We start from the raw sequence: 23,114 nt of genomic DNA, 5'->3' as shown, positions 1-23,114 counted from the left end.
CAATCACCCGCTGTCTATCTCCGACCCTTTGTCCGTCCTGCAAGTGGAAATATGTCAACAGGAGCGCAAGAGAATACTAACACGCACACATTCAACCCATGGCACAAACAGAATCGATCACAGCTCCTGCTCCTCGCTGTGTTTCAGAGGAGAAGGCTGTGGTGCGGTTACTTGTTGTCTGTAAAATGTCACATCGCTGAAGGTGTGTGTTACATTTGCGGGATGATAAATGACAACAATTATGCCGACTTGTAAAAGTTCCCTCACTGTAGAAACGGCAGGTGATGTGTGCCGGCGCATCATTGCTGCGATCCCAAACGTGGATATTTAAGTCCACATTTCACAAAACATTCTCTTTATTTAGGTATTCATATACCTGGCAAATCAAACAGCACGCCGTGCACATTAAAATTTTACAAGCTAAATATGTTATAGGCGCATAACCGTGCAGTTCCATTTTGGAGAGGCTCGTCATAGAGCTAACCTGCAGAAAATAGTCCACCCCAACAAAAACCGAAATAGAAACAGAAGTGCACGAGCCAATGTAATCAATGAGTCCTATGAGGTGGGATATTTGAAGGTTTCACAAAATAAATGAAAGTGTGGGACAAACACCATGTGGGCGAGAACTCTGGTGTTTGCTGCTGTCTTGGACCATGGCATCATGTTGTTAACTTAGTATGTTTTGTAAATTTGACGCCTTACCACTTTTAAATGTCACCAGGCACCACTGTTTATATTTCTTTTCATGAAATGCATTCTAACACAATACTGCTGTAAATTATAAAATACAAATGTAATGAAAAGGCAGAGTTGGGACCCAGGGCGTACTGGAACTAGAAAAAAAAAACTAAGCCTCAGTAACCAGTTTACTAAAGGTATGTAAACATGCAAATGGTCTTTAACGACCTGTGAAAAACTCAGGCGTGCCGGGCTTTGCTGGAGATAAGACTACAGACACAGCTCAGCGGAGCCCACAGCAGCTCGAGCTGAGACACACTACGGGGGAGGAGGGGGGGCTGAATCCCTTGTTGTCCGATGGGCCTGAGCAGAAGTGTGACCGGGAATGCGCGACCCCCTTTCCATCACTTCACGGCCCCCCTGGGGGTCGCGCCCCACACTTTGAAGACCCCTGCCCTATACAGTGCTGGAGCCCCCTAATCATTTTCGTAGCAAACATTTTAAATGTCAGCAGCAGGAGATTATTAAATTAATATCTGATTGGCCCGAATCTCTTTATAGCTGTCAGAACGATCCACCGAGAAGAGCTGCTGGCGCGGCACTGCCCGGATCGCTAGCCTGTCTCTTCTTCAGAGAGTCAGGAAGGGAGGTGCCTCAGTGCAGAAAGCAGTTAGATAAGCGTTCCAGGGGCCTTTTCGATGGCATTGTCTGGGCATTACCCTCCGATCGAGAGAAAGTATGGGAAGTGTGAGAATCCGCCGTCCTTGATAACATTTCTGTGTTTAAAATATTACCCTGCACTGACTTTTCACTACCTGAAGTGCTGCGCTTTGAAAATCACATGCGCACACTAGCAGGTAAAATGAATCTCGACCATGCTCTGTCAAGCGCAGCGTGATAGTGAGCACCGGAGATTATTCAAACGAGCCCTGCTGAATAGCTCAGCTGGGGCTCAGATCGGGGCTACAGAAGCGGCGCCTTGCCTGACGGAGACACGTCCCACTCCTGCTCACCAGCACAGCTAATGAGCCTACCTTTTCATGAGTACCGGTACTCTCTAGGGCAGTAGAGAAGTGCCGGTACTCAGAGCGATAAATTTAAGAAGTGCCGGTACTCAGTACCGGTGAGTACCGGCCCATTTAAAGCACTGCTTATAAGTGTTTAGCCATGCAACAGTTGCATACCTAAATACTTATAAGGTCCCAAAAGCGAGACCTATTGGCTATGCCAAGCGGCCATGCGGCCGCGAAAGTGAAAGTAATCTCTGTAAAGCGCGGCGCGCGCGCCCGCGCACATGCACTGTAGCTCTAGGCTGGCCTGGTAGCACTTTTTGGAGCCCTCTCAATAAGTCTCGCCAGACCAGCGCATGCGCTGGGTCAGGCGAGACCTAAAAAAACAAGTTACATGCCATAATGCCGAACGATTACATTTAACCTTAAACATGAAGGAAACACCGAGGAGTCACTTAACTCTAGCTTCAGAGCAGTGAAGAAAGAGGGGGCATGAACACAGTGTAAGAACTATAATGGGACCTACCTTATGCTGATTGGACTTTATTGCGTTTTTTCTCCTTCGCTAAGATTCATGGGAAAGGCAGCTTTGAGTTGATACTGTGAAATGGCTGCTGTAAAATAAAGGGAAGAGAGTAAGCATAATGCTAGTCTCCGGCCCTGACACAGAATTCATTATTTGTGTGCTTAAAGTGTGCAACTCAGGGTGTGTCCTATTGATCACTGGCTGCAAACAGTAATACTCAGACGACTGACCCAATTGTGAAAAGTATCCCCCTCTTGCTGCACTACCAAATGTGTGTCATATGAACTTCCTTTTTCAACATCCTCAAAACCATTAACATTTACTATTGGCAATAAGTTGAACCTTTGTTCTCACGTTTGTATAACCCAATTTATGTTCCAGTCAATTAGTTCACTTTTTCTGCAGTTAATCCAAATTAAATCCTTCACTTTAAAATATGGTGCATCAGCACCCCGTTCCCAAATGCATTAAGCGTGCCAGGTTCCCTTTTTCAGGGGGCAGTGTATTTTATTGTGAAACCATAGAAAACAATGTATTAAGTTTAGTAAGGCATTCTACATTCCAGTGCACCTGTTTACATTACTGGACAATTGATCAGTTATGGGTTGTCAAACCAGGAAATTATCTTTGACTCCAAAATATATAGAAGTCTAAATTTAAACACGGCTACCCATGGCAACACCACATGGTAAGTCCAACCACAGTTAAATGTGCTGCCTGTTCGAATCTAGCTTGCTTTTCAAATGAAACTCTGGATAAGCGGTCTCTTGGGAGCCCCTCGCCACAAGGATGAGTAGTCTTGTGCATTCCGCCCAGATGTGACTGGTGCTCTGCAGGCAGAGTGTTCTGTTCTGAAAGTGCTTACTGTAAGGAGGCTGCTTGATGTTCACCCAGATTCATCTGTGGATGATGGGAGAGGGGAGAGCTGCCTTACCAAGAATCGCGGTGTACAAATAATATGTGGGGGGCGGGGTGGGGATGAAATGAGGGGCTGTTGGCTTGGATACCGGACTTGCACAAACACTCTGCATATTCTTACTTAGACATGCCCTCAGAATGACTGTTTTCGAGGCTGAAGAGGAGTTGGCAACCCCCGTGGCTGCTATCCCATTGCCCTGGGGATAAAAGCTGGAGACAATGAGGGAATCCACTCTTGCATTCGAAGACTGATGTGGTCAGAGTGTTTCTCATTAGCAAGGTCAATGCTAGGGATTCGGAAGCCCTAGCCCCGGTGACACCTTGCAAATCCCCCTATAAGGAAGGTGATACGTCATACTGCTTCTGTTGGCATCCTTCTCAGAGAACTATTATCAGCCACACGACTCTTGCTCCCTTCTCTTCATAGGATGCTGATTTTCACTTTCATCTGTCACTGAAAACATTGGCTATGGAGGCTTGTGGGGAGGTTGAGCTTCTAGGCCTTTCTACCAGAGTGATACAATGACGCGGATTGATTGCATGTATTGCGTTGTTTGAGTTTTGGGACTGCTTTATTTTCAACATTTATTAAGGATTCCCAGCCTGACGACCAGGGATAATTCAGGGATATGAGTCTTTGAAAGGTATCAAAGTTGGGGGACTGTAGTTATAGGTCAGTAACTTTTATTCCCTATACTCAATATCGTCATGCTTTGTTTACAAGCTGCACTGTGACCACCAACTTTCTCTCGGTTTGTTGGCTTCTAGCCCACTAACCATTTCTTTCACAGAATTTTGTTATCACTAAACATTTTTGAAGAGCAGATCTAACTGAAAGTAAGAGTGCTGTACTGTAGTATAAACAAAACATTATACACCATATGTATTTGAAAGTTTTAAGAGCCAGCTGCTCTTTTTCTGTTACCCCATATAAAGTGAAACATTTACATGAAATTCTTTAAAAAACAACATGAAAAAACGCTACATTAGAAGTAAAATCATTATATATGTTGTGGTTTTAAATATCACAAGAGTATTTCCGTAGAGCAAGGCGTATTGTTTATTAAGCATTGGCAGATGTCATACCCGTTTACTCTTGACAAGCCGTGGTCGAGCTCCAATTGTCTGCACACACCTACTTTGCAAGGCTGCTGCATTTGTATGTCGTAAAAAAGCGGCAAAATGTAACGGGTAAAAAACACAAGAGGGGTTCCAATATAGGGTCAGTCTTCCTGTAGGCGCAGGTATAAAACAGTATTAACTTTTTGAACTTTTAGGCATGGTCAGGCTTTTCAAAGTTACATTTAACACGAATGACGCAAGGGCGATTCTAACACGTGCCAATCCGCCTTTAGCCTCAGGGTGTCGCCCTTGCCTTCAAAGTTCGGCTTTCTGTAGAGATCAGTAAAAAAAAAAGGCTATTACAGTTACTGCCAAAAATGCGTGTAGATTTTCACTAACGCACTTTATTGCATGTGTAATGTTATCCCTTGTGCATGGTTGTTAATGAAGAAAAGGTTTCTTCACGCTTTAAACTCTGACCACGAAACCTATTTCTACATGTCTGTAGCTGCTGCAATCCAGTTATCCAATCCTGGAGTTGTATTTCGACAAATTGTGACATTTTTAACGTCTTTGGTAACAGTAGTTGGATCATTCAATCAAACTGTGTGTTAAAGGTGGGTTACTCCTACCACATGGTGAACCTTGAACAATGGCTCAATGTCTTTGAAATGCAGCACAGAGATAATCGCACACCTGTAATAGACATTCCAAAGGAAAAAGTACATTCATGGTGCACAAAATTCAGGAAAATCTGAATCATACCAAAGGATCCCCACTCAACTGAGCAAATATCTGGAGAAGGAGAGCTTTGTAGTTACACCCCCCCCCCAAAAAAAACTATGCTAATGTGTTTGACCAAGGTGTATGCCCCTCAATCTTGATCCACTTTTAGACTCTTTTTATGATTCATTTGCCCATGTTTCTGCCAATGCTGAGGGGTACAAATCTGTACTACTGGTGAGTTATGCTAGTCATGTTTGCATCACCTTGACATGATCAGACTTCGCAGTGGATGTCAATATTTATTCTAACATAGGACCTGATTCACAAAGGCAACGTTACATGTATAGAGTGACTCGTATGTAAATCTACTACTGCACCTAGGTTTACATGTACACTTTTTTGCAGTTCACCATTTCCGAATTTAGGATTGCACCCAAGGGCCTGATTTGGAGTTTAGCTGGCGGGTTACCCTGTCACAAACATGAAGGAAATCCTGTCCACCTTAGTACAGGTGCATTATATCCTGTGGAACCTGCAATAAGGTGAACAAGATATTCGTCACGTTTGTGACATGGTGACCCATCCACAAATTTCTAAGTTAATCCCTTCATGTAGACTCGCACAGTACCGGCCAGTGTGCTTGATGAGGGGTCATGAGGTAGGGGTGAGTCATTGTTTGGGGGGGTCGTATAAGGATCGCGGGTGAAAAAAAAATGTTACCTGCAGCCGTCCTGTCGCGCTGTTCTGCTCTTCAGCCATCCTCTGCTCCTCTTCGCTGCAGGAAGGCAGAGGCTCCCAGAATGCCCAGAGGCCTATTCTGAAGTGGCTGTCATGCATGAGAGCAGCTTCAGTATTGGCTTGAGCGCCCTCGATTTGCGTTCCAGGACAGACTAAGTCTGTGCCTGCTCTCCCCAACCCAGCTGCGTTGCTGGGTTTGAGAGAGCTTTCACTGCGCATGACGGTTTGGCTAGCAAACCGTCATGCACAGTGATGGGAGTGCACTACCACTCCCCTCAGTGCCTGTCACTCCCAGGACCTGCCTCCAAGACTCGGCAGTCAGCAGGAAGAATAAAACAAGTGTTCATTATAGTTTTATTTTTCCTTTCCTGCTGTTCGGGGGGGTGGGCGATGCTCCTCCGCCATAGCGGAGGAGCCGCACCGGCTTTGCATATCTCCACCCCCTCTTGGAGTTTCCTACAACATGATTTAAGAGTACAAATTTACAAGTAATACCTTTCCACATGCAGGTGGAAATCTCGGCTACAGTGAATCAGATGTACAGGTGGGAAAGTATAAAGAAAATATTACAAGCTATTAAAATAAAATATTACATTACACGAACACATTAAATTAAATGTGTATTAAGTAATTATAACATTTAATTAAAAACATTTGTTAAAAGAACAGTTAGAAAAATCTCACCCGCAGTATTTATTTTAATTTAATACGTATTACATTTTGTTAAACATTTTTTATTTTAAGTATGTCTTTATTGTCTGAAAACATAAAAATAAAGGAGCAAAGTTAACCTAACAAATTTACAGTAATTTCCTCCCCACCGCCCCCAACTGAGACACATTCCCCATCTAATATACTAAGTTATACGTTATAAAGAGTACATTAAAGATCGCATTTGTAATAGACAACTCACATAGCATTCACTATAGCCTTATAGCCCGCCGTAGCGGGCTATACCGGCTATTAAAGGCCCGCTGCAGCGTTAAAGGCCCGAGCCGAAGGCGAGGGACTTTAACAAAAGCAGCGGGACTTTAATAGCGGTATAGCCCTGCTAAGAAGGGCTATAAGGCTATTAGAACATTCTGCCACTAGAGGGCAGAATGTTCTAACAAATTAAACAAAGGCTTCTAGAAGCTCGAGGGGATTTAAATCCCCTCGAGCTTCGAGAGGCCTTTGTAAAACATTGGAATGTTGCTCTGCGGGCCTTTACCGGCCCGTAGAAGCAGGGAGCACTCCATTGTCTACAATGGAGTGCTCCACATTCCAATGTTCTAATATGCATTATGGACCCTATTAGGACCATTGCATGACATGGTTATACCTGGTAGGGATAGTTAAGGCACCATTGTGTCTGAGCCAGTCTATCTGTGTATCATTCCTGTTATCGATCAACCACATTAGCTTCCTCCAGCCTGGAAATCATAGGATCCCCATATCAGACCAGATAAGTGTATTAATGCATTTTAAAATAATAAAATTATCTCCTAATTATGTTGAAAAATGGAACATGAAATGGTCTGTATTGGAACTTGTTCTCTTGATCCTCATTGCCTCTTTATATGGCTCCTAGTCCTGAATCCTTCTTGGATCTAACATGTTAGACATTGGGTGGAAACCCTTCTAAAGTAACCTTTGCTTAACCCTCAAATACAATGAGCCCAAAATGACAAAAATCCAATTGGTAGAACTGGAGGTATGCAATTTCAAAGGTTTAAGTAAAATAGCGTCAAGCCACATATAGCACTAACTGTGGGTTTCTGGTCATACTAGACGGGGACAAAGTCACAAGTTCAGGTCAACCGTGTTGGAGTGAGGGCTGGGTACAGGGATCAGGTTAGTCCTGCTGAAAAATGTACAGTTTCAAATTCCAATGGGCAGATCTTAAAACTTCAGAATTTCACAGGAGGGGTTCGACTGATGCCAGCCAAGGGTCCAGGAGGAAGGCACCTTTTGGGCATCAGGAACTCACTTCAGCAGAGACAGCCGGGCGCAGACAGGGCCATTTGCAGCAAGTCAGCTGGGCATTGAGCTGGAGCTTGTTTCCCTGTAGCTTAGAACAGGACATTAGCCAACTGACCCCAGGGAGTCTCTCTAGTAGTCCTGGGTTCAAGGAGATAGTCCTCTCTCCTTCAAGCGGCAATACAGTCCTTAAGCAGCCTCAAGCAGCAGGGCAGTCCTCAGAAGAGCATGACAGACTTCAAGCAGCAGGGCAGTCCTCTGGTAGCAACAGGGCAGTCTGCTGAGAAACCAGGCAAGTCTCAAGCAGCAAGATAGTCTTCTGAGAAACGAGACCGGCATCAAGCAGCAGGGTAGTCCTTTGGAGTACAAGGTAGTCCTTCTATGTTTGTTCGCATGTCCAGGAGTGTACGGAAGAGTTAGTCTGACGATCCACTATTTATGTGAATCACAAACCTTGCGAGGAAAGGACTTCCTCGCTTGGTGGGGGGCCGAGAGGAGCTCAGAAGGGAGTACACCCTCCCGTGGGTTAACACCGTATCACTATAAGTACTCCCTTGGTTACCTAGTCTGCCATTAGGAGATTTAGGCTAACTAGAATAGTCTACAGATCGTGGATAGATGGTATGCCCTATGTGAAGTTATTAACACCACTCATGCGCGACGAAGGAGGCACATCCTTTTGTTATTTTATTCCCTCACACACCCTGGTTGTGTCATGCTTCATCATCGGGACACCCTAACGCCTAGAAGTCCGGGTGGGCTCGACCGTTTTTCAGGGAGCACTTACTGAAATAGTTTTTGGCCAGGGGGATAAAGATTAAACATCACTGTCAGACCCCACTTTCCCTTTATTCCCGGATCTGACATTGATTGTAAAAACAAAGAGTTAAGGGTCTCTGGGGTATTATGGTCCTAGGACCCTATTGCCAACATGTTTCTGTCCCTTGCTGCCCCAAAAAGGGTGCTCGTACTTTCTTCAGGGCGTGGACCCCCTGGAAATTGGGATAGTAAGAAAATGTCCCTATACTATTTCGCGATAAGGGCAGGTAGCTGCTCCTTATATGAACGAGACACTTGTCGCCATAACTCACTCCATCCCAGTTTAGGAGAGGATCAACTCCACGTGGGACCTCAATAAAAGCTGGGGTAGCCCTGTAGTCAAACTGCCATCAAGGGTCCTGCTCCGTATGCAAACCTGTTCGTTTGAGGCTCCCACTGCTTGGAGTATTCTCCCTGAAAAACGGTTGAGCCCACCCTGACTTCTAGGCGTCAAGGTGTCCCGATGATGAAGCATGACACCACCAGGGTGTGTGAGGAAATAAAATAGTAAAAGGATGTGCCTCCTTCCCCACGCATGAGTGGTGTTAATAACTTCACATAGGGCATACCATCTATCCACGATCTGTAGACTGCTCTAGCTAGCCTAAATCTCCTAATGGCAGACTAGGTAAACAAGGGAGTACTTATAGTGATACTGGATCCACTATTTATACCTAGTGCCAACTTAGAAGTGGAAGAAACTTCAGAACGTACCCCCACCTCCCCCCCACACGCACAGCTGGTTCTACAATTTCCTTCCTCCCTGCCAGGTCCCAAGATGACTAGGGTGACAAAAGTCGGGTGTCAAGTTCTTTGTGAGTGTGCTGAGGCAGCTCCTTTCAAATGTAAGTGGGCAGGGACCAACTGTGCCCCATCCATCCTGGCAGAATGGCCCTCTCCAGCTATACACTGGTTCATTTATTTCACTGTCTGGCCCCAATATGCATTCCTGATGGGGAGCAATTTATAGGGCCAAGCAGCTGGAAACTCCTAGAAGGCCTAAACGTTTAGGATGGGAAAATGCCAAATTTCTAAAAGTTGTATTTTTCAAAATTTTAATCTAAAATCCAACTTTACCATTAAAGCGGATTTAAAATTGCAATGAATTTGAGTCCAAACAGGATATTTCTACCTACTCCCAATCAAAACTTAGCACGTATTAGATGTAATAAGGCAACCCAATGTTATCCTATGGGAGAGTTAGGCCTCATAAGTAGTGAAATACTAATTTAGGAGTTTTTCCACCACCAGGACATGTGAAACCTAAACGTACATGTCCAACCTTTAAATACAGAGTGCCCTAGCCTGTGGGCTGTTTAGGGCCAACTTTAGGAGTGACTTACATGTATTATGAAGGAATGTTTAGGCCTGGCAAAAGGTTTATTTTGCCAAGTTGAATTGGCAATTTGAAACTGCACACAGGCTGCAGTGTCAGACCTGAGACATTTTTTAAGGGGCTACTTAGGTGGGTGGCACAATAAGTGCTGCAGGCCCACCAGTAGCATTTAATTTACATGCCCTGAGTACATTTAATACCACTTTACCTGGGGCTTATCAGTATTTTAAATATGCCAATTGGTGTAAGCCAAGTTTACCATCTTTAAAGGAGAGAGCACCAGCACTTAAACACAGTCACTTTAACCCTGCTAACCAGAGTCCTAATGCCAACAAAACGGGGTCAGAATACAGGAGGGTGAAGCAAATATTTTGGGGGGTGACCCTGCACAAGGCCAAGTACAGCATGTCTTTTTCATTCTTCACATTGGGGAGCTTGTACTGCAACACTAGTTTAAAAGCCATGCGCTTCATACCATTGGCTGTTTGCAGCAGATGACTTGCATGACCCCTGCATTTCGTGTTTGGGATCTGTATGCTGCCATCATTCCAGAGTTCCTTCGGGACTGCCCAGCTTAACTTGCAGAGGAGGAGTGCACTATTCCCTACAGAAACATTGATTCCTTCATAAATAGAAAAGTAAGGAGGGAAGCGTGGTGTCTCCACCATTATTTACAGTACCAAGACCTCTGTGTGATGGTGTTAGTTATGTAACCCACCCCCATAAAAACACCCCCTCATTAAAGTCACCCGTATCTGCTATATGCTAGCATTGGGAAGAACCCTGAGAATGTGTAAATAACTGTTCAGGAGACCATCTGTCTCTTTTATCTCCGTAACTTATTCCAGCCAGACTCTGATATCAAGGTCCTAGGGAATAGCTGGAAGCCCCTGGTAAGCGGAGGATCCTTCAGAAACTAGGCTTACTCCGGAACCTCTAGTGTGCGGTTTAGTTGAGCTAGTCTTTCCCACTTGGTGCAGAGTTGAAGGGTTCACAGAGAGGTTAAGTGCAACCTGTGCCTGTCGCTGATTGGGTATCCTTGTCACCACCAGCTCCATTGCACCGGAGAATCAGTCCTCCGGTGTGGCTTCCAGTAAAACCTGTGCAGTTTCCATAGTCTCCAGTGCAACCACCTCTCCCAGCCATACTCCCAACTCCTGGTCTGTATACCAGCTCAACTGTAATCTGAACAGAATCTGCTGCCCTTTTAGAGATGGGTGATTTCCTTCTTGGAGCTGCCTCCTACGCCGCCCTCCTGCAAAAGGTTGTTTTTTGGGGAGCCAAATTCGAACCCAGAGTACTGGTGATCTTGTGGGCATGCATCCAGCCAGACGCTTTCACATAGTCCTAGCTAAGGCTTTGGGGCATTGCCGGTTTGATAGTCACCTCTACCTGCACTGGAAAATGAGGCCACCTATTTCTTGGTGGGTGCAGTTGATCGCCAACTGGGGCATCACTGACCATATCACTACAAGGTCTCAAGCAGATTCGAGACATTTGAAGGAGCCTTTTTCTGAGCCTACTATTTTGAAGTTACAGGTCACCAGGTACTAAGCCCCGAGGAACAATCCAATTTTGATATATGGCTATCAATGCAGTCGGTGATGGTGGCCTCCCTCAAGGGCACAACTTCATCCTTCCACTTTGACAAAAAGGCCAGGTCTCTGTAGGTGAGGGGGGCAGATAATTTAGAAGTACAGAGTTCTTTTCCTGCTATAAGCAACACTATCCTGGCCAGTTACAGCTTCAAACTCTGATGCAGAAGTTCATCTACCATGCCTATTTGCTTCCAGAATAAATCTAGGAAGCTATTGGTTCAATCCCAACCTCGAAAGGGAGGCTGCAGAGTACAGTTGCTCATGTTAAGGATCTCCCTGGACTCACCACCAGGACCATGTGTCTGTATTCTTGATGTGAGTACCTTGTATCTGAAGCCAGAGGTCTAGGCAAAAGACCTTCTTTGAAACCATGATGGGTGGCATGATCCAATAGTAGTAAACTAGAACGCACACCAACAAATTGCAGAGTGCCATCTATTATGTGCATACGTCTGTTTCAAACCAGTGAAGACATTACAGTCTTCTGAAAATTAGGAGATCTTTTGACTGAACAGCTGAGCTGGGGCCATCTTATTATTTAGAAGGCAGCTGGGTGGAAAATCTTGAGGGGTAAGAACAAACTCACTCTCCCCCACTCTCTGCCAAGCCCAATAAATTCCATTGATTTACTCTTTTTGTTGGGGTGGGTGAGACTACCTTTAGCCAACCTCCGTTAGGATCAGATCAGATCACCAAGGGTACTTATGTCATCTCAATGGTGAAAAAGGGCTTGCTATGCATTTGTACTGCCACCACCAAGTGGTTCCTTCTGTCCCATCTTGGAACTTTGTAATGTCAATCACTTCCTTTCCACATAGAAGTTTAGAATGAGGACTTTGGCCCAGCCCAATCGCGCAGAGCAATGACTATATTTGATCAGTACATTCTAGACTTCTACTTTTACAGTGGGAATTTGGCCCAGATATTGCCAACCTTGCAGAGCAATGACTTAGTACATTCAAGATTAATACTTTTATAGTGGGAAACCATTACTACCTGTACAGGGCTCTGCCATTTGTTCTCTGTGCAGGCCCTTGTGTATTTACAAATAATTTGGTCCAGATAGTGGCCTACCTCCATCAGCAGAAGGTCAGTAGTTTACGATACCTAGATAACTGTGCAACCCACATCTGCTTCCAGGGTGACCAGTATGCTTCTTGGATGTTAAAGAGTCCTAATATCCCAGAAGCGACTTGATGCTTTTTTTTTTTTAAAGAAAAGATTTTATTAATCAACAAGCACATAGAATGCAGGCCCCTGCTAACCCAGAGGTATCTGCCAAGTCATTGCAGTCATAACATTCTTGACTTTTTACATTAATAGAATACTGCAAGATGCACTACATCTGAAAAACAAGAAACCTCTGCCCCCTTCCCCCCCCCCCCCCCCCCCCCCCCCCGACCGCACTATACCATGACCGGGAGACAACAACCAGTAGGAGCATAGGCTAGACCGTTCCGGCCCCAGGCCTAGCATGAGCCGTCCCGTCCCATGAGAACTAAAGGGAACCCTCGTCCCGCTCCTCCAGGGGTGGCTCCAGGAGGATACCCCTGTAATCTGCCCATCGCTTCCATATCTTATAGTGTTTGCGGGGGCACCCCCTGGCTGTGAAGATAGGGAGCTCCAAGCCCATGCTGAAATCCAGACCCCTCTTCCACACGTTCAGAGAAGGGGCCACCGGAGCCTTCCAAGCTTGGGCGATATCCCTCTTGGCCAGTGTAAGGCCCACCAATAGCAAGTGTCTCTTGTAGATGTTCCCACCAGTATCTTCCATGATATGTAGGAGTACTAGCTTAGGGTCCGCGGGTAGATCCCACCCCAGTACCTCAGACAGGCAGGACAACACCCCCCTCCAAAACCGAGACAACAACACGCATAACCATACCGTGTGATAGAAGGAGCCCTCCTCCCGCCCACATCTGAGGCACTCCGGGGATGCGATCAGCCCCGCCCGCCACAGCCTCCTACGGGTATAGTAAGCCCTGTGTAAGTATTTAAATGAGCCCCTTGATGTTTAACACTATGGGAGCATTTCTATTTCAATTTCCCCTCCCCAGACTCCCCTTTTAGAGTCCTCCAGGTGATCAGGGAAAGCCCAAGCTTTAACTGATCCCCTAGCCTAACTTCGGCAGGTATGTATTATGACTTGCTCCACTTGCTGCAGAATTACCAGGTCTGCCTTTCCCTGAGGAGGGACTTCATTTCCATAGAGGGAAACTAGGTGCTCCACTGCTCTTATCTAGTTCTGAGCTTGAGCACATGGTTGCTAAGAGGTTGAGCTTTCCGCACCTAGGTCTATCCTTCGTTAATCTTGAGGCACTGGCGTCCGACAAGAAATCCTTCACTCTAACTCAGGAAAAAAGCTAATGGCTGTGGTTCTGTGACTGGAGTTTAGGAACGAATATTAATCTCCTTACCTTCTCAGCAATTGATGTGATCTATTGTTCTGCCAATTGGTGCAGGTGTGCAACAGGATACCTATAGACCAACAGTACTTTTATTGGTTCCTCTAGGAATAGACAGTGGAATCTTGCTTCACTATGAACCATGCTGTGGTGAGATATCTGACTGGCAGAATGCGCGTGAGTCCTCTGTTACTGCATCCTGCCACTCTCTGAAATCTCAGTCTGGTCCTCACCATGCTGATGCACAAACCTTTGGAACCAATGACTACTGTAACTTAAACATGTCTTTGATGGGAATTGGCCTTCTTGGTGGAGTTGATGACATTGGTCAAGTGAATAAGCAAGTTTGAGCCTCATTGTCCTTCATGATGTTTTATGGGGCCAGAGACTTGGTACTCGCACTTCTTTATTCCAAAAGTGTTTTAAGTGTTGGTTATTAACAAAGAGATAGTTTTTCTGACTTTCTTATCACATCTCCATGCCTGTTTGACTGTGCAAGCCCTGCACCATGTGGACATGACATGTACCATAAGTTGTTATTTGGACCATACTGAGAGTCTGCAGTTACCAGACAAAAGCAGATGTCCTCTGACGAGTGGCGCAAGCAACTAAATATGTGGGGCCTCCGTTCAGTAGGGATTTGTGTCAGACCTACTCTGGCTACATGGTCCTCCTCACCACTCGAGTGTCAATTGCAGACTCTGGATACTGCAAATTGAAAGATGGTCCGTTTAGCGGGCAACCGTACCTCTTGTGGAAAGGCCTCCTTTCCTAGGATGAGTCTCCGGTAAGAATCCTACCAGATGAATGGCGACACATGCTTAGATTCTCGAGTGTCTTCTCTTCTCAAAGAAAAAAATACTTTTGATTTACATCAAGGCAGAAATAATGGGTGAAAATAGGAGATTCCTTTTGTTAATGAGAAAACGCATTACTTAGAAAATAGTGGACGAGAAGTGTGCCTCAAAAAGACTATGTACAGACAAAGGATGAATGATTTATTGATGTACTCTAAAAATATTTAAATAAATTATGAAAAATGCATTTCAGGAATATATAACCCAACTGTTACTCGTTGGTATATTAGCAAATGTTCGTTCTCGATATATACCCACAAAAAACAGAAATGCTGAAAATTGATCCCTAGTTGGTACCACTTTTTATTTAATAAATGCAATTAGTTTGCTTTCTCATGGGGTAACTGAGAAGACCATATGACTGCTCCTAGACATACTTACTATGATATTCTCCTGGTATGTGTTCCTTTCAGATGTATACATACACACACATTTTTCCAGCACCATGCACTAGAGCCATCTCAACTGTATGCCAGAAGTTTTACGAAATCTCTTGGCCTTGGCTTAAACTACCAATGGTGCTCCTTCTCCTGTTGCCTATCTCGGTGGTGAAATCTACCCACAGTTTGAAAAAAAGAAAGAGCTAGGCGATAACAATAGGATAAAATTACTCTTATGCTGACTTATTTATCGTAGTTTAAAAGTCCCTTAACAGCACTCTCAGTCATTGACCTAACTGTGTCCATATCATCCACCAATGTAAAAACTTAGAATTAAGAACTTTAAAAATACTTGAAGGTAGAGATGTGTTAGGAAGGATGTAAGATCTTTTGAAATATCTCACTGTTGGAGTTTCTTAGCAAAGCTGTCAATATATACCATTTCACTGATGTATTGTATAATATAAGTAACTCTTCTTACCCTGACAAGGCCGTGATTTTATTTAGGTATACACCTTATATGTGTGAGATTCTGATCTTAGCTGCCTATTTGAAAGCCCTGCCATCGGGTTTGATGGTTCAGCCTTCCTGCCTATCAGCTTATGCCTTTGGGTATAAAAGCTTTGCCCTGCTTATATTGGGAGAATTGTTTCTGCGTGCATGCCTTGAAGGTTTACTGATCATCTTTCCCTTCTACCTTTTCAGACACAGTGCACAGTGGAGATGCCAAATGGAACTGCCAACAATGGGGATGTTAGTGATGGAGAGCCGGTGGCGGCTAGTCCCTGGTGAGTCTGACCAATTACTGGTCCAGAAACTTAAATATTCTCTGTGGCACCAGCATCAGTGCCATGCAGAGCACGACTATATAAGAATGAATAACAGTCTCCCAAGTGGGGTGAAGGCTTAACTGTGTATGCTATGTTCTTTACTGCTGCATGATCTCCTACACTACTTATTAAATTGTTGCATGCTTCAGGTTAAAAAGATGACCTCTTTTGCTGGTCAGGATTTATTGAAAGTTTTGATATGGATAATCAACCTTCTCTCTATATAAGTGTGCTCTAGCTTTCATTCTCTTTTTCTCTTCCTCTTCCACACACACTTTCTGTAAATTGTTGCTGAGCATTTCACGTCTTTTACTCGTATTCAGTATTCCAATAATTTCATTAATGTTCAGGTCATCCCTGTCTTCCATTTCACCAGAAGTTTTTCCAGTATTGCAATTTGATCTTTCATTAGATTTTTCATAAATTCATATGCTTGAATTATTCCATTGTGCGGCAGTAGTAAATGTTGAAGAATAATGCTATATGACAGCAAATTGCACGTTATGCAGCCTATTCTCTTCTGTGAGGTTTTATTAGCTCAGAATTTCTTCTGAATGCCAAGTGAGAGGGGACTTCTTTGGATTTCTGCTCTCACAACTATTTACAAGTGTCAAGATACATATGAGACTTTTTTTTAAAACATGTCTTGGGAATGTATTTACTCTGTAGGCTTGTCCTTCAACTCACGGTTGTAGAAAATTGTTGCTTGTTTCGGGAATGCAGACTCCACAGAGTGGTCGTCCATTTAACGAAGACATTCTCAAGTTCCTCATGTTGGAGACCCTATTTAAATCCAGTAACTTACTCTTCAGATTATGGTGTTCCAAGATTTTAACTAATGATGCACATGTCTAGAGCTTTTTCAACAAAACTGCTACATCTGCCAAATCTTTTGTGTGATAAAAACACTTAGGGAAATTTAGAGAAAGTTGATGTTTCCGATTCCTGTGATCTAATCAAGCAGAGTTGGTGTGCAGTGCTCATCCATGCGAGGAGAGCACCAGAAAGGAAAAGTATTCGCAACATAGGCTCTCTGAGAGGAAAAGTGGAAAATAAACCTGTGTTGTCCTCTATAAAATTTGTGGCTGCCCCTATACTTTGACTGAGTCACTAACATGTCTGTTTACACTCTTCTTGGTGACAGAATTATCTTCTATGACATTTTCACTGATAAGTCCTTGTCCACGAGGTTATCTTTTGGCAGTCTTATGTTGTTTACACCCATTTTGTCATTTTCTTGACCTCTTTACCATCTACTATTCCATTACCTAATTAATCAACGACTGCCATGCCACCTACTTCTTCGCCAAATCCCTCATTGACTTGGAAAGCTTTCTCAGCTCCTCTCTTGTCCGCAACATTGTCAACCATTTATCCTACTGTTTGCTGTAAGCGTCTTAACTGTAGATGAAACAGAGTTCCCTGTCAATTTTTTGTGGATCTTGACTCTAGCCAAAAGAAAGATGAAGAAGGAGGCGAAGAAACGTTTTTTCAGTGAATAAGAAACAGGGAAAGCAACATGTCTAAATTAATGAAATATCAGCTTCTTGCACCAAGGGGCAGGAACAAATAAGGTATAGCTCGATCACAGATGCTATTGGGATTGCCCTCTATAGAGGAAACACTCCCTTTATGCTTCTTTCTCTACTTTTCTGCATTTTCAATCATGTTGCTTGTTTTCCTCTTAGGCGGAATCCTTCACTGTTATGGCGCATACACATGGCAAAAAGTGCATACTTTTTCAGGCAGAAAAGATCCTCTCTGTTCGTGTGCTGTTCTCCTTCCCATTTTCTGTCTGATTCAGGGCGCTTCACAAACGGGGTCTCAGTTCTTTACCCTTGATTCATCCCGATCTACAGAGGTGCAACAATTCCCACACCCCAAAAATGACAAACCCCTCCGACTGATCCATTGAAAGTGTAATGCAGAAAACCTCTCAAAGTACATGTCCATAATGGACCTTGGTAGGGCAAGGAAATATTAGATAGCAAACTACTTCAAATCCTTATAAATATATAGACCAAGATGTTGTTCTGATCACATGATCTGGCTTTACGAGAGGACCTTTAACAGCTGAACATTGACGATAGGACATTTCTCAGCTGAACGTTGCCTAACTCTAGTCCTTCTAATAACTGATGTACCCAATTGGATATAAGTAGCTTGCTTTGTAGAATTAGAAAATTGCCTTTTATCTAAGTCCTAAATGTCTGTGGGATTTGAAGTGCAAACAAGGACAGCTGTGGTTCATTCTGCAACTTTACAATAGTGGGACATGCCAGTCGTTTGTGGGTAAAAAGTCCTTTGGTGTTGGACAGGGCTCCAGTAAGAATTTCTCTTGTCAAAACCCTACCTTAATCTTTACACAATGAACATCCTGGTAGCCCGTATACCTAGATCAACGTTTTCCCTCAAATAGGGATTAATTGCTCAGTTGTAATTTGCAACAGCATCTTTTGATTTGTTTTCTGATTTAAAAGGGTTTTTTGGGACCAAAGTGATACTGTAGATCAGCATTGCTAGTTCCATTCATTGGGTTTGACCGGGTTGAACTTATCTTTTTTGGACCACTTTTAAACATAACAGCAGTGCTTGGATGAACAGGAGTGGGACTCCAAATATCCACTAAAAGGCTAACTGTGTATGAAAGCGTCCACTATATAGTTATGGGGGACAGCGACAATTGGGACAAATTAACACAGGCACTCAAAAATAAAGATCCACAAACGTTTTGGCAAATTGTCAACACGGGATCGTCCGTACCCATCTCAGCAGTAGTTCCCAATATTGCTGCTAGTGTTTGGGAGGCTCATTTCTCTTCCCTCTATGCTAGCGATTCTTCTACCGTTGCTTTGATGGAGGAGGACATCTTGGATAACCCTGCTATACAGCAGTATGTAGACGATTTTGGGGTCCAAGAAGTCGCAGATTTATTGAGCAGCCTTCCCGCTGGCAAAGCGCCGGGCTTGGATAAACTCCCTGGCGATCTCTTCAAAAATGAGCCGCAAGTTTGGGCCACTTACTTAACGGCACTATTTAACGCAATCCTTAAGGGTATGGCAATTCCCACCACTTGGTACGGAGCCGAGATAGTCCCAGTCTACAAAAAAGGCTCCCCTCTACTTCCTGGGAACTATAGGCCGATTAGTCTTATAGACGTCTCTCAAAAAATCTTTGCTCGATTGATTCTAGACCGACTTAAAGACTGGATGGAGGAATTCTCCATCCTTAGTCCCTATCAGGCCGGGTTCAGGAAAAAGATTTCTACGGTGGCCAAATTTTTCGCCTCATCCTTTTACATTGGAAGACTGTACAGGTTGAGGCTGGTTCACTATATACTGTGTTTGTAGACCTGCGGACGGCCTTTGACCTGGTTCCCAGATCAAAATTATGGTCTGTTCTAGCAAACTTGGGTGTTCCTGCCCCTCTGTTGAATATGATAATTCGCCTTCACAAGGGAAATTATGTACAAGTTAGGTGTGGGAAGTATGGGACACTAACATCGAGATTTGCTGTAGAAAAAGGAGTCCGGCAAGGTTGTGTCTTGGCTCCTACTCTTTTTTGCCTCTATGTTAATGGAGCCTTCTCGTACCTAGACAAGGTCATTAATAGTGATGCCCCCAAACTTGATCGCAATAGGGTCCCGGCGATAATGTTCGCAGATGATACCCTATTGCTTTCTAAATCCCCTTTAGGCCTACAGAGGGTATTGGACGGTTTTGAGTTATTCTGCCTGGAGCAGGGTTTGGAAATCAATACCCTTAAAACCAAATTCATGATCTTTAACCCTCCAGCCAAGACGCGCCCTAATCCCTCTATAGCGGGATTACTTTGGAAAGAGTCCATACCTTTGACTACTTGGGCCTCACTTTAAACGAAGGAATGACCTGGGTCACACACCAAACTAAGGCCCAGCTGAAACTAGTTCAATCAACTGGAGGGATTCTGAAGTTTTATAATTCATCTTGTGTAAAATCGATTGGTCCGCCTATCGAAATATATAAACTTCAGGTCCGTGGGCGTGTAGTTTATGGTGCAGAACTCTGGGGATCCAAATGCTGTTCTGAGATTCCATCTGCAGAATCCAAGTTTTTAAGGCGTTTGTTAGCTCTCCCTCGGAGTACGCCCTTACTCCCACTGAGACTTGACTTGGGTTTGCGACCCATTGATGAAGTCCTTGGTCTCAAACCCTTGATCTTCTGGAGGAGGATATGGACAACACCCGAGCCAGAAACAATTCTGGGATATACGACCATGTCAGAGCTAGTACACTGTGCAAATGTCGCCAGTGTTCTTTCTTGGCATGATATGTAGCTCTGAAGCGAGTGGATGTCCTTTCTTTTCCACCTTTTTCCATTTTTCATCTTTAGCTCAACAGGGGTTCTCTATAGTTCCCCTGCTTGCAAGCACACTAAAGTAAATCAGACCGTTGAGGTTTGATAGATACAGAAATATTATTTATGAATTAATGCTGTGCTTATATTTATCGTAAAAACATACGAGGCCCTTCGCAGCAATTGACCATTAGGCGTTGACATTTTGGGACATTTTTTCTGTACTGAAGAGCAGGATTTCCAACTTTTCCATTCCGTGGCAGTCCGTGCATTCCGTACAGAAACGTTATTGTCATGACGAGCCACCACAAACAAAACTTCAAAGCACGCATATTCTTCAATCATGTTTAGATTATATGCACTGTCCGTGCATCTTTGATGGCGACTGTGATTGATGAAAGGGAAGATCCTGTGGATATCTTTTTGCCCTTTCAAAAGGTTCGCCAGGTTATCCACCCATTGTTGTATAAATCTGCATAAGCAGGATCTTTACATATGAGTGACCTCACCTTTCTGTGCTAGCGTTGACTAGAACACCCTTATTTCAGATGTATCTTGACAAGGGTTCCTTTATCAAGGGGTGTGTTAATTGTGTTGTCCAAGGTTCCTCACCTGTTTACATCTTGCTGCATTCCCCTCTTAAGAATCCCACCTTTGTTGTCTCTATGAACCACATAAGTGCTTTCCTGTGCATCTTTTCTGAAGTGCAGAAGCCTCACTACCTCATGTTTAGAGATCTGAAGTTTATCTGCTTTGCAGAATCACTGCTTCGAGGAAGACTGCAAATGATGGTGTTTTGATGCCGCAGAGGGTTATATTAGTGTTACTGAGGAATGATGTGAGAAGATTTGCTGGAGCACTGGTCTTTGTTGATGGTACTGTGGAGTGGGTATGGTTGGAGGTGTACCATCCTAGTTGTCAAAGATTTGGTGTGATTGTTTGGAGGTGTTCGACGACTGATGGTATTTTGATGCCACTGACGGTTATATTGGTGTTACTAAGGATTGAGATGGTAAAATACTGGTGGGGGTGGGTATGGCTGAAGGTGTAACCTCCCCTTCCACCACCCAGACACGTTGTAGGCTGTCATTGAGTGTCCTCTGTGCGGTTACATGAGACTAATGTTAATTCATCAGCATTGATCGCTTCACAGTGATCAGTCCCTGTGTGTTTCAATCCCTGCAACACTTTGCCATGTTGATTCATTCTTTCAGCTGAGCCTTGACTGCGCTTCACACAGCAGTGTTTGGCTTTACTTAATTGTTTCGAAGGAGAAAGAAAACGCAGTGGGTTCCTATTGCAGCCAGAGCGTTTCCTCGTAAATCAGATGTGGTTGTTCTCTCTCCGCCAGACTACCATCGCTTGAGTGGGCTCCATAAATCCAGTGTTTGTTACTTTACAGATTGATTTCTGTTGGAGACGGTGTTTGTTTCTTCTCTTTTTGCACACTTCAGTACTCTCATTAGTAGGCTGGGAGTTGTGCTGAATGGTGTAGGGAGGTGCACAGCAGGCCTGTTCTGCTCGAGTTTGCATGGCGCACGGAGACATTTTCCGGCTTTGAACCCAAGCAGCGTCCATCGCAATAGACTTATGGCACCACCTTCTTATATTAATTGAGACCATGTAAGATCTCTGAGTAAATGTATCGCTCACTGTATGTCGATTGCAACTATTTTTTTTCATGCACCAATGTGCTAAGACTGGAGTTGCAGTAGCAAATAATCCCCATCCTTAAATATCCAGGAAGGGGGGTTGGCATGAATTGGCAAGTAAATGCAGGTCGAAATATTTAAAGGGAGAGATTTGGGGACGGTTGAAATTTTGGAGTCTGTGTTTGCAAAATATGATTTTTGAGTAAAGTTTTACATGGAACCAAAATTCAAGTATCTGTGGGCTGCCCTGTAACCCTCTTCCAGCGAAAAAAAAAACTACACTGAATTGTCCAGAGATCTTCTCCTTTCAGGGAGTGGAGGTTCACTTGGAACCATCGACTTCTGGTAGACATACTGCCATGGATCTTCCTCTCCGTTGCAGGGCAGTGCTTTACCTGTGCTGAAGGACCCCCTTTGATTTCATTTCCAACTCCTAGGAAGTTACCACAGTGGCAATCCTGGAGCAGGGTATATATACCCATATTCCAGAGTGGATGACTGCCTGATTTGAGAGCCCTTTTAGAGCAGTCACTCTATCTCTGAACAACTGTCATTCCTATCATTGATAATATATTTGCTGTGGGTGAATTGATCATCATTGTTTCCGGCTGTGTGGAGCAAGTTGGAACTCCAGATAGATAGGGGGAGGCGTCTAAAGCCCCGGATTGAAAAACTTTCCTACAGTAGGTGGAAAATAGCTTATAAGTGTGCACATCCACCTTGACGTGACGTTTCTGAAAGCCTGTGCCTTATGGGTTCTTGCATGAGTGGAACGCTTAGCCAGGCTTCATATGAGCCGAATGCAAATCCGCTTTGCCCATCATGGGATGTGCTCTGATAGTCTTAAACCTTAGAATGCCTCTGTGCATGTGAATTATCATAGTACACAACTTTTTTAAAAAATTACATTTGAAAATCTTTTAATGTAGAAAACCTGCATCTAGAAGGCTACATTTTGAGCCTATTTTTAATGAGGAAAGTTTTTTCAGAAATCAATTACGGCAAAGTACATCAGGGTGAAAATACCACCCTACAATAGCATTTTAAACTGAAAACTAGAGGGAAATCTTGTACCAATACCAAAGTGAGAACTGGCAGTGCTTTTTACGAACCTGTCAGGCCCTTCATGCCCTGCAGATTCAGTCAGTTTGTTTTCCTGCTGAGGTAGGTAGGATTCCAGAATGCAGCGTTCTTTTCCGAGGCTACTTTTGACGGGCAGCTGTTTTTTTGGTGGGGGGGGGGGGGGGGGAAGGGGGGGAGTGGAGTGGATACAATTGTTACTC

At 44.0% G+C, this 23,114-nt stretch overlaps 1 protein-coding gene across 6 annotated transcripts in view; it reads left to right on the top strand.

Annotated features, from left to right (window-relative positions):
• Window positions 1-23,114, top strand: part of UIMC1 (ubiquitin interaction motif containing 1) — a 458,461-nt gene that overhangs the window by 290,416 nt on the left and 144,931 nt on the right. For all 6 annotated transcript variants that reach the window (XR_014966701.1, XR_014966702.1, XR_014966703.1 and 3 more), the window contains exon 6: window positions 15,721-15,803. Coding sequence is in view for 3 of the 6 variants with exons in the window: in XM_085618307.1 (XP_085474433.1) it covers window positions 15,721-15,803 (83 nt within the window). In the remaining 3 variants the exon portion in view is untranslated. The remainder of the gene's footprint in view (window positions 1-15,720; window positions 15,804-23,114) is intronic.

The sequence above is a fragment of the Triturus cristatus genome, chromosome 7, assembly GCF_964204655.1.
Source record: "Triturus cristatus chromosome 7, aTriCri1.1, whole genome shotgun sequence".
Taxonomy (NCBI): domain Eukaryota; kingdom Metazoa; phylum Chordata; class Amphibia; order Caudata; family Salamandridae; genus Triturus; species Triturus cristatus.
Note: the sequence above shows the minus strand (reverse complement) of the source record. Positions and strands in the feature narration are given on the sequence as shown.